Source organism: Laetiporus sulphureus (assembly GCF_001632365.1).
Source record: "Laetiporus sulphureus 93-53 unplaced genomic scaffold LAESUscaffold_3, whole genome shotgun sequence".
NCBI lineage: Eukaryota > Fungi > Basidiomycota > Agaricomycetes > Polyporales > Laetiporaceae > Laetiporus > Laetiporus sulphureus.
Genome location: NW_024468512.1, coordinates 490,127 through 500,550, shown reverse-complemented (window position 1 = coordinate 500,550; position 10,424 = coordinate 490,127). Strand labels below are relative to the sequence as shown.

General features: G+C 50.0%; 2 protein-coding genes across 2 annotated transcripts in view; both read left to right on the top strand.

The window, feature by feature from the left end:
• Positions 1–1,235: 1,235 nt before the first annotated feature.
• On the top strand, positions 1,236–2,207 carry LAESUDRAFT_754947 (uncharacterized protein; the record flags this gene model as incomplete). Its single annotated transcript, XM_040911970.1, has 2 exons — positions 1,236–1,534; positions 1,595–2,207. 2 exons carry the CDS (start codon positions 1,236–1,238, stop codon positions 2,205–2,207), a joined length of 912 nt encoding a protein of 303 aa, XP_040769021.1.
• A 96-nt stretch (positions 2,208–2,303) lies between these two features.
• The window catches only part of LAESUDRAFT_604770 (uncharacterized protein), a gene marked incomplete at both ends in the record, with an annotated part of 9,018 nt that continues 897 nt past the window's right edge, over positions 2,304–10,424 (top strand). Inside the window, 2 exons of the mRNA XM_040903107.1 lie at positions 2,304–2,447; positions 10,219–10,286. Coding sequence (XP_040769020.1) covers positions 2,304–2,447; positions 10,219–10,286 — 212 coding nt within the window. The remainder of the gene's footprint in view (positions 2,448–10,218; positions 10,287–10,424) is intronic.

The window sequence follows — 10,424 nt, the reverse complement described above, 5'->3', positions numbered from 1 at the left end:
TCACTAGGTGCATTCTCGCAGTTTCAGCTAAGTCCCAGCACCAATCACAGCGCACTTCGTCATCATTACATCATCAGGCCCAGCCCACCTAGCAACTGAAGATATTCCATCACACTCCCACGCTACGTCACTCAGTTACCCCTTTCAGCCCTACATTCCCAGGACTCCTCAGAACCTGTCTGAGGCCTCACTCTCATTGGCTTAGCCATCGGTGCTCCGACGCCCTCCGATCAGAAATGCATATACGATCAGGTCCGACCCGCCTTCTTGCGACAATATCGCATTTCCGATCAGCTTCGGGCCATTTCTAGCCTTAGACTGTGGGTTTCATCTCAAATATAGTAGTTGGCTCAAGGATCTTTGCACATCGGACTTAACCGAGCTTCCCCGCCATCCTCCGATCAGCATCCCATACTGTATACGATCAGCACCGCTCCACCTCGCTGTGATCAAAACACATTTGTGATAAAGTCCAATGGTCCCACGCTTGGAGCCCCTTCCAAATACAGCCTTTCCTTACCACACAACCCTAGTTCCTTTCCTAAGGCTCAATATTGGCTGCCCACACCATCATTTACCGATCTTGCAATTGTTGGCCACACCTGCACACTACCCCAGTCCATTACCAACCCATTACCCATCCCTATTGCCAGTAGCTTCAAGTCACTAAACCGGCTCACAGCAAACCCTCGCCAAAGTCGTCCCCTGCATACACCCCACACAGCGGACCCCGGATTAGTGTTGGAGTAGCATGAGGCCAGGAGCTCCACGGACGCATCATTTCTGGAGCCCACCATGAGAGTTTGAAGAATTGAAGGTTTAGAAATCATTGACGTTGTTGGCAAACGCTTGCAGCCATATCCGAAACGTCGGAAGAAGTTTTTACTTCCTTCAACGAGAGACTCAGGAGGCTACAGAAGTATCAGAGGACAGGATTCGAGCGCACAGACAAAGGACGCGAGTATCTTGCAGATTACGATCCGAGGGAACACTTTCCAGCCACAGCGACAAACTCTCGGACAGCCAGTCCAGCGCCGTCCAACTCCAGACAATCAAGTCCACTATCTCCAGTACCCTCGAACATTTCTAGCATCCATCAGCCTTCGTCCATTGCGTCAGAACCAAGTTTAGGTTTAGACGACTTCATCCCCAAAGGACATTCGCTTCTAGACGAGATCCAAGAGGCAGAAGCTCACATTCAAAGGTTGCCACCTACACACCATACCCAGTACACGATGGCAGCTACAATTACAACTGTCAGCCAGATGCCATTTAGAGGGGATCGCGCAGCCCCTACATTTGATCCAGAGCGTCTGTGCACGCTTCTGCGATTCTTTGACGATTTGGAAATCTTATTTGCCCGTTGCAATATCACGGACGAAACAGAAAGGAAACACTGGGTTTGCCGATACCTCACTATCGACGTAGCAGACCTTGTCGAAAGCCTGGAAGAATATTCAGATGTCCAGCACACGTTCCAAGATCTCAAAGTAGCAGTACAGCGACTGTACCCTGGCACAGATATGGAGCGCAAGTGGGAGGTCCGAGATATGGACATGCTCGTTGGGGAGTGAGCAAGGCTAGGAATCCATAGCATTGCGGAACTTGGAGCCTACCATCGTGAATTCTTGGCAATTACTACGTTCCTCATAGGCAAACATCGCATTTTGGAGTCTGAGCGCAACCGGGCATTTGCGCGAGGATTCCCACCAGACCTATGGAGCCGGATATCACAGCGACTTCAGCTAAAGCAGCCGGACCACTATCCCGATGATTCATACGATGTCAACGAGATCTACGAAGCGGCAAAGTTTGTGCTTCATGGAACTTCACCCTCACCAGCAGTCGCCGGTAGCAGCAAAGTGAAGTCAGAGTCAGGACCTGCGATTAAGACAGAGGACATCTCGCTACTCATTGAGAGCCTAGTCAAGTCTGTGCAAACGTTGACAGCAGTGGCGACCGGAGTTGTGCCAAAGGGGAATGGCATACAAGCTAGCACAACACCAAAGCCAACTACGAGTAGTGGAGGCAACGGCATGGGCTATTGTCACTATTGCGGCGAAGCAGGGGGCATGATAGGCACCTGCAAGCACGTAGAGGAGGACATAAAGTCCAGCAAGTGTATGAGAAACTCTGCCGGAAAGGTGGTCTTGCCGAACGGATCCTTCATCCCACGTAACATTCCGGGTATAACCATTCGTGACTGAATCTACGAATGGCATAGGAGAAATCAGTCCACTGCGCAGACGCAGGCGTCGATCTCAGCCACAAACTTATTTGAAGTCTCCCCTGAGGAGCATAGCACCTTTGCCTTGGGGGACGACGACCGCATTCGTGTCTTAGAACAAGAGTTATACTCGTTGCGCAAGACAAAGCAAGTATTCGATGGAGTATACATGCCTCCACGCAAATCAAATACAAACACTCGTCAATCTCCGCCCACGTCAGTGTCACGGCACGCCGATGACAAAGATAGACAACCAAAATAGAAACCCCTTGAGGGTCTCCTGGCTAAGAGCCAACAGCGACGAGCTGTGGCGGTACGACGTGCCCACTGACGAGGCCCTGTAGTTGTTCGCGAAGCAAGACTTACTGGCGAGACTAGGGGCGCTATCACACAGGTGAGGATGTAATTGAATGTATAGCACACTGCGAGTGTCTGGTAAGACCCCGCTGTGATGGTAGTGGTGGACGAAGGAGAATAAGACTGAGGTCTCCTCCTCGTCTCGCTGGTCCTTATATACATGATTGTCTAGCTACTGTACAGTACTACATAAGCGAGTCACACGCTATTCTACTGGACGGTGCTACAATCGTACGATGTGTCCCAATTACCCTGATTGGCTGCCTAAGAATAACCCACGGAGACGGAGCTCCTCTTGAGCACGCAATATGGCGTTATGGCGATTGCGACATATGACGCCATGCCGAGGAGCTCGGTGTCACGTGACAATGCCGAGGGAGATCCGAGGTCATGTGACTAGATGCCTCGTTATCTTATCTCATTAGGTCACGTGACTTCTTGTGCGACGAGAAATGATGAAAAATAATATGCTTCTTAATAGCATTTGTTCCTTTAATGACTTGTCAGGTAAAACCGTGACATCACCCCCTTCTCAAGGTTCATCGTCCCGATGAGCCAAAGCCTTGGGCGCCACGTATTGTTCGTTTTGCGAGCGAACTATCTGCCTCTGAAATGATTCCTGGGGCGTAGCGTTCGCATATGAACTGAGCGATACGGTCGCCTGTCTTGACCTCGAATGGCTCGCTGGTTGTGTTTACCAGCAGAACCTTTATCTCCCCTGTGTAATCCGGATCTACTACCCCTGCTGCGACATCAATTCCTTTGAGGGCTAACCCACTTCGGGGGGCTACTCGAATGTATGTCCATTTTGGGGGGTCAACCGCCAACCCGGTGCCGACGAGCATTCTGGAATGTGGGGGAATGTTTAAGTCTTGTACTGACTTAACATCCCATCCTACAGCTTCGTAAGATCCCTTGTAGGGTGCTCGGGCATTTGGATGAAGGCGGAAGAAAAACATGAATTCATCAGGGTGATCGGACAGGGCAATCTTGTGCGCTTTGCGTGTTCGCGGTTTGGCTCTTGGAGCGTCTGGATGTGTCTTATGGAATTCCTCTACTTTGGCTTTGACATTTGTGAGGTTTTCCAATGGTTCCCAAGTATTGTCGCTGTGGTCATAGTCCAACCACTTGACGAGATACTGGGTTTTGTTATACCTGACTCTTGAGTCGAGGATGTCCTCTACGTCCCATTCTTCCTCTCCGTCGATAATGACTGGAGGGTTGGGGGGAGGTATGCGTCCTGGAATCGAGTCTTGATGGAACATGATTAGCTTTGAAGCGTGGAACACAGGATGTATCTTCATATCCGCTGGTAGTTGCAGTTTGAACGATACGGTCCCGATCTTTTCAAGGATCTTGAATGGTCCGTAGTTTTGAGTCGCAAGCTTCTGGCTTTTGACTTTTACATGGAGATCCTTTCCTCGAATAAGCACTTCGTCTCCTACTTTGAAAGGGACGTCCTGTTTTTTAAGATCGAAATACCATTTCATACGTTCTGCTGCTAATGACAGAGCGGCTCGTGCTTGTTCCTGTGCTTGGTCGCGATTATGGAATAAGTGTTCCAGGGATGGATGTTGTATTCCTTCCAATACGTCGGGTGCCATGCGGGGGTGTCGACCATGCTCTATGAAGAACGGGGATAGACCTGTCGATTCTGAAGCTTGGTTGTTGTATGCAAACTCCGCTGTGGGTAACAACGTTGCCCAATCAGTCTGTCGGTAGTTGCAGTACATGCGCAGGTATTGCTCCAGAATCTGATTGACTCGTTCGGTCTGTCCGTCCGTTTCCGGGTGATAGGCTGTAGACATTGTCGACTTAATGTGAAGTTTCTGACAAAACTCCTGGAACAGTTTGGCTGAGAACTGGGTGCCTCGATCCGATATGATCTGCCTAGGAATTCCATGGAGTTTGAATACTTCATTGTAGAAAATCGACGCTACTTGAGATGCCGTTACCGTGTCATCTACTGCGTAGTAGTGAGCGTGTTTGGTAAATCGGTCGACGACTACCAAAATGGCAGTCTTCTTTTCTCCCCTATGGTCTGGGCTTGGTGGTAGCTGTGTAATCAGGTCACAGGTGACTATTTCCCAAGGCCCTTGTGGTACTGGATTAGGTTGTAGTAGTCCATATGGCTTTTGTTTGCTCGTCTTGTTTCTTTGACAAGCCACACAGCCTTGGACGTACTTCTTGACATCAATGGTAAGCCCTGGCCACCAATAATTCCTGCTGATTAATTCTTGCGTTTTCCATCTTCCGGCGTGTCCGGCGGTGGAGATGTCGTGGTGTAATTTAATCAGCTCATTTCGCAGCGTAGAGTCCTTTGGAACGTAGACCTTTCCTCTTCTGAGCAGCAATCCATGCTCAAAGTTCCACTCTTGAAGATCTTTTCCGAACTCTCGCTTGCCAGTTTTTAGTAGGTGCTGGTAACCTTTGGTCATTTCATCGTCTTTTAGTGCCGATTTCACTCTTTCTAGAAGTTTTGCATCATCAACTTCGGAGGAATGAGTGGCTGAGATCGCGTGGATGGCAAAATATTCGGGTCGAAGCAAGGTTTGCCCTGAATTGTCATTGCTCACCCCCTTCTCATGATCTGGCCTCCTGGACAGAGGATCGGCACGCAACATCGTCTTTCCGGGGCGGTGACGGAGAACAAAGTTAAATCGTGTAAGGTAAAGTGACCAGCGAGCTTGTCGTCTGGTCAATGTCTGAGCTTGTCGGAAATAGGTAAGATTGAGGTGATCCGACCATATCTCAACCGGGTGAGGGTGTCCTTCAAAGTACTGCCGGTATTCTTCCAGAGCCCGAATGATGGCTAGCATTTCCTTGTCATATATCTCATAATTGCGCTCATGTTCATTGAGCGATTTGGAGTAATACGCGACAGGATGCCAGAGTTCATCTTCTCCCAACTGTTCAAGGACTGCACCTGTGGCAAAGTCCGAGGCATCCGTCTCTAGTCTAAAGGGACGAATTGCGTTGGGGAGCGCTAAAATTGGGGCGGAAGTGAATGCAGTCTTAAGTGCCTCAAATGCCTTTTGTTGAGGTTCTTCCCATTTCCATTGTGCGTCCTTACGGGTTAATAGAGTCAAGGGTCGGGTCATCGATCCGAAATCCTTGATGAATCGTCGATAGAAATTTGCCAGACCAAGGAATGCTTGTACTTGCTTTACCTTGGTGGGTACCGGCCATTTGAGCACGCCGTCAACCTTTTCAGAGTCCATCTGTATCGACCCTTTTGAGATTATGAGTCCGAGAAACTTGACGAAGGTGGTCGCAAAGTGACACTTTTCTGGTTTCACGAACAGGTCATTGTCTCGGAGTCGTTGTAAGACTTCTTTGGTTAGACGGTCATGTTCCTCCTGGTTATCCGTAAAGATGATGATGTCATCTATATAGACTGACACCTTTCCAGTGCGAATGAGATCGCCTAAAACGTCGTTCATCATGGCCTGGAAAGTGCTAGGGGCATTACAGAATCCGAAGTACATTACAGTGGGTTCAAATAACCCTCTATGGGTAATGAACGCTGCCTTTTCCTCATCTCCCTTGCGAAGGCGTACATTATTGTACCCCCATCTCAGGTCTAGTGTAGTGAATATGCTAGCCCTTGAGAGTCCGTCGATTAGATCATTGATTCGGGGGAGTGGGAATTTGTTCTTCTTGGTGACACTGTTTAATGCCCTGTAGTCTTGGACTAGTCTAAGGGATCCATCCTTCTTTTTAACGAAAAATACCGGAGCGGCGTAGGGGGATTTAGATGGTCGAATGTAGCCTTTGGCTTGTTCGCCATCAATCCATTCATCGAGCGAGTTCTTCTCTCGTAAGGACATAGGGTATACTTTTGCCGGTCTCGGGGTTGCCGCGTCTGGGACAAGATCAATTGCGTGATCGTAGGGCTTACGCGTCGGCATTCTTTCCGAGCTCTTCTTTGAGAACACATCTCCAAATTGATGAAATTCTGGAGGGACGAATTTGGACCAATATTCTTTGTCCTGTGTCTCTTCTGCCGGCTGTTCTCCCAAATGCTCCTTTACCTTCTTGCTTATGCCTAGGATGTCGTGCACCATGTTGCGAAGATCCTGGTCTTGCAAGTCTATCCAATTGATGAAGTTATCTTCCTGATCCCACCCGTCATCTATGTGTACGTCGGGAAGAATCGCTTCATCTTCGAGCCGAGGTTGCGATAGAAGGTTGACTTCTTCTTCGCATACTTTGACTCGTTGACTCCGCGTGTGTCTGCATCTTGAGAACGTGACCTCTCTGTGTTCCCAGTCAACTCGGGGGTTGTGTTCTTGTAGAAATTTCATGCCAAGGATCATTGACATGCGTCCAAGGTTTGTGACGAGCAAACTCTCGGTTGATCGGTGCCCCCCGATTAAGATGCTTGTGACTACACGATGAGTAATTGCGCCTCCCTTGTTGGGGCTGGCGTCTGCGTTGAGGATTCGGATTTCATGGTTTAGAGGTATCATTTTAAACCCATGTTTCTCCGCAAATCTTTGGTCGATGTAGCAGGAGAATGCTCCAGAATCCAATAGTGCCGTTGTCTGGATTTCCCGTGATACGAATCTTATCGGCAATTCGATCGAATGTTTAGAAAAACCTGCGGATGCAATATATAGTTGGTCGCTAGGTACATTCGTTCTCACGGTACTAATACAATTGTCCTGAAGTGTGACACCAGACTCGTCTACACTTCGTACTGAAAATCCTCAGAGAACTCGTCTATCTCGACGATTCTCGCGTTGGTATCCTTGACCGTAGATGTTGATATGGCAGACTCTGTGTCTGCACCGCGCGCCTTGCTTTTACCCTTGCTGGACGGTGGGGTAGTCGTCGTGGTGCTCATGCCACGAAGTGCAGCAATTGCTTGTTCCAATGCCGCAATTTGAGCTGATGAGCCCGCGCTACTTTCTTCCTCCACCTGCCGCACATTTGTCGCCTTGCCCTTCCCTTTTGCTTGCCCTTGTTTTGGGGCGGCTCGTGTCTGAAACCGCTTGCCCTTGTATTCAGGCTTGGGGGAGGGACACCGCTTTCCTCGTTCATAGGCATGCTTTCCGCAAAACAAGCATAGCTTGTTTGTCAGCCACCTGTCCTGTTCCGGGGAAAGTTCGTGTGCTATTCGTGCGCTGGTGTCCATTGCGTTAGGGTCCTTAGGAGCGGTCGCCTTTGTTCCCGTGGTCTGTCCGGTAGACTTGTTGCCCGTCATCTGCTGGAGATGTTTGATTTCAATTTCTAGGCAGAATTCCAGGTAATCCATCCATGTGGTTGGAATCTTGGAGGGATCTAAAGTCTCCGTTACCGACATGACCGTTTGGATATGGGTCGACCGTTGTTCCCTGATTTTGACGATTAGATCTTCGTCAGAGTATCCTGATTCGGGGGCGTAAGCCCTGAAATTCTCTGCGAAGGCGATCATCGTCTTGTGGCGGATTGCGCAGTGTGCATCTAGCAGGGATTGTGCCGTGCGCTTGGGGTCAAGCGTCTTGTATGCCATTTCCAGTTTCCTGGTGTATTCTGCCCATGTACCAACGTCTTGTCCGGAGGCGAGCTTGATTGCGTACTCTTTCATGTATAGAGCAGCTCCACCTTCCAAATGTGCGTTGGCTTGCCGAATTTTGTCTTTGTCGTCTGTGAAATGGTTATAATCGAGCCAGATGAGCAGGTTCGTGAACCACGTTTCAAAGTTTTCGGACGACTTCCTTCCCGAATACTTGGGAGGATCGGGGAGCTTGATTCGTCGGGGCGATTGACTGGTTTGGCCGGCCGGTGGTAGGATACCTGTGGAGGGCGCATTGATGATGGCATTGTTGAGTCGAGACTCTAAGCCAACGATGTAGGTAGTGGTCTTTTCCTGAGCCTCCTTCAGGGCGACCATGTTGCCGTAAAGGGCGTCCATCTGACCCTTTACTTCATCCTTGTAATCCTCGAAGTCTTTGCGAATTGCTTGGGCTTCGAGTGTCAGAGTATTGTTTGCCTTGATAAGCCTTTCGTTATCGGCTGAGAGGGCGCCGACTCGTGCTCTGGCAGTTTTAAGCTGGTCTTGCATTTCTGCTACCGTTATTTCAAGGTGGATGCGAGCCAGCACTTCGTCTTCCAAAGAGGCCACCGTGCGTTCGTGACGTTCATCCATTTTTTGACGTAGGGCCTCGTATGAGCTCACCACGTCTCTCATAACGAACGATCGCACCACATTCATTACCCATTCCTTAACGTCGTTTGGAATGGTGTTTGGTGCAGCGGCATTGGCGGCTTCCTCGATGGTTGCATAAGGAATTCCCTGCCATTCCCAAGTCTGGGGCGTAGCGAACGCTGGCAGGGTAGTGGGCGACGGGTTTCTGACTACTCCCGACGCCTTGGGTGTGCTGCTAGTATGGGGTTCATCCACAGGGGCAGCTGGTCCTGCTTCTGATGATGTGGAAGTGGCCTGACTCCTCCAGGGGTCAGCAGGCTCACTCATTGTGTGTCCTCCGGGGAACGAAACACCTCCGAGGTTATATTGAGACATGGGGATTGATGTGGAGGATAACGGAAAGGATGTGACGGACAGTGTGTGAATTGATCCTCGATGTCTGCCTTAGAAGGGTTCGGAATTTTCCTCGATGAGTCCTTCTTCTTCTAGCTCCTCTCGTAGAGTTTCCGCTCGGTAATGCCAGTATTCTCGCTCTTCCTCGAAATCAGGAATGAGCCGGAATGGTGCCGAGTAGGTGGTATAACCGTGTACTTGTACCGTGTAGTGGTAGAGTACTTGTTGCCAGTTGGTGACGAGAGGTTGGTAGATGAAATACGCGGTGCAGATGACTGTGAGTTGTCCCTGCGCCGGGCGATAATAGTCCACGATGTAGTTCTGGTATACGAACGCGATTTGATAGCGGGGCATATAACTACTAGTGGTGATACAAAAATATTACTGGTCCTAGTAGGGCCAGTAGCACGACTCCTTCTCAAACTTTACTATCTCTCTGCCTACGCGCTCCTGTTCCTTATTGATTCCCTTGAAGGAAATCTTTCCTAGTCCCACGCAAAGCTTAATAGCGATGCGCCTGTCGACGAATGTGAAATCGTGCCCTGCTCCAATACGCTCGTTTATAACAGATAGATGCCGGAGAATTCGATCTCGGCACTTCAACTGTTCCTCTGTGAACTTGGCCGCGATGTGAGGCTGCTGCAAAACTTTGTATCGCTGAATAGTAGCGTATACAGTTGGCGCAATGTTCTCGGGGAGCGTGCCTTTGGGATTCTCGTGGATCCCGCGAGGATGGTAGCTCTTTGAGAGCGCGAAGTTAAGGACGTCGATGGCGGGGAATGTAGCGTAGGGATGTGCGGGGGGAATAGGAATGAGCGGGGTAAGTGCGTCTCTTGGGATGCCTTCGAGCCAGAGGCTAACCTTGCGTTCCTGTTGGCGACGCTCGGCTGTAATGCCTTGTGAGCTGGCTTGTGGAGGCTTTGCTTGGACGAGATTCCCCTGAGTTAGGCGGTGCGTGCGGCGGGGATCGCGTTGGTACGGATGGTAGCGTCCGTTGGGCGGAACGATGCCGTTGTGTACTTGAGGCGCTTTGCCGGTCGCTGCAGCGCTGTTCCTTTTGAAGGAAGGAAGCGGCTTAGGCGGTAGAGACGCGGAGGAAGTGTATGAGGGAAGTGGTGTGGAAAAAGCCCTGCCCTGGGCGGATGTATCTCTGGGCAAAAATGCGCGGCTACCAGTGTTAGACACTTGGTAGGGGCGTAAAAGGTCAGTCTTATTCTAATGTCACGGCACGCCGATGACAAAGATAGACAACCAAAATAGAAACCCCTTGAGGGTCTCCTGGCTAAGAGCCAACAGCGACGAGCTGTGGCGGTA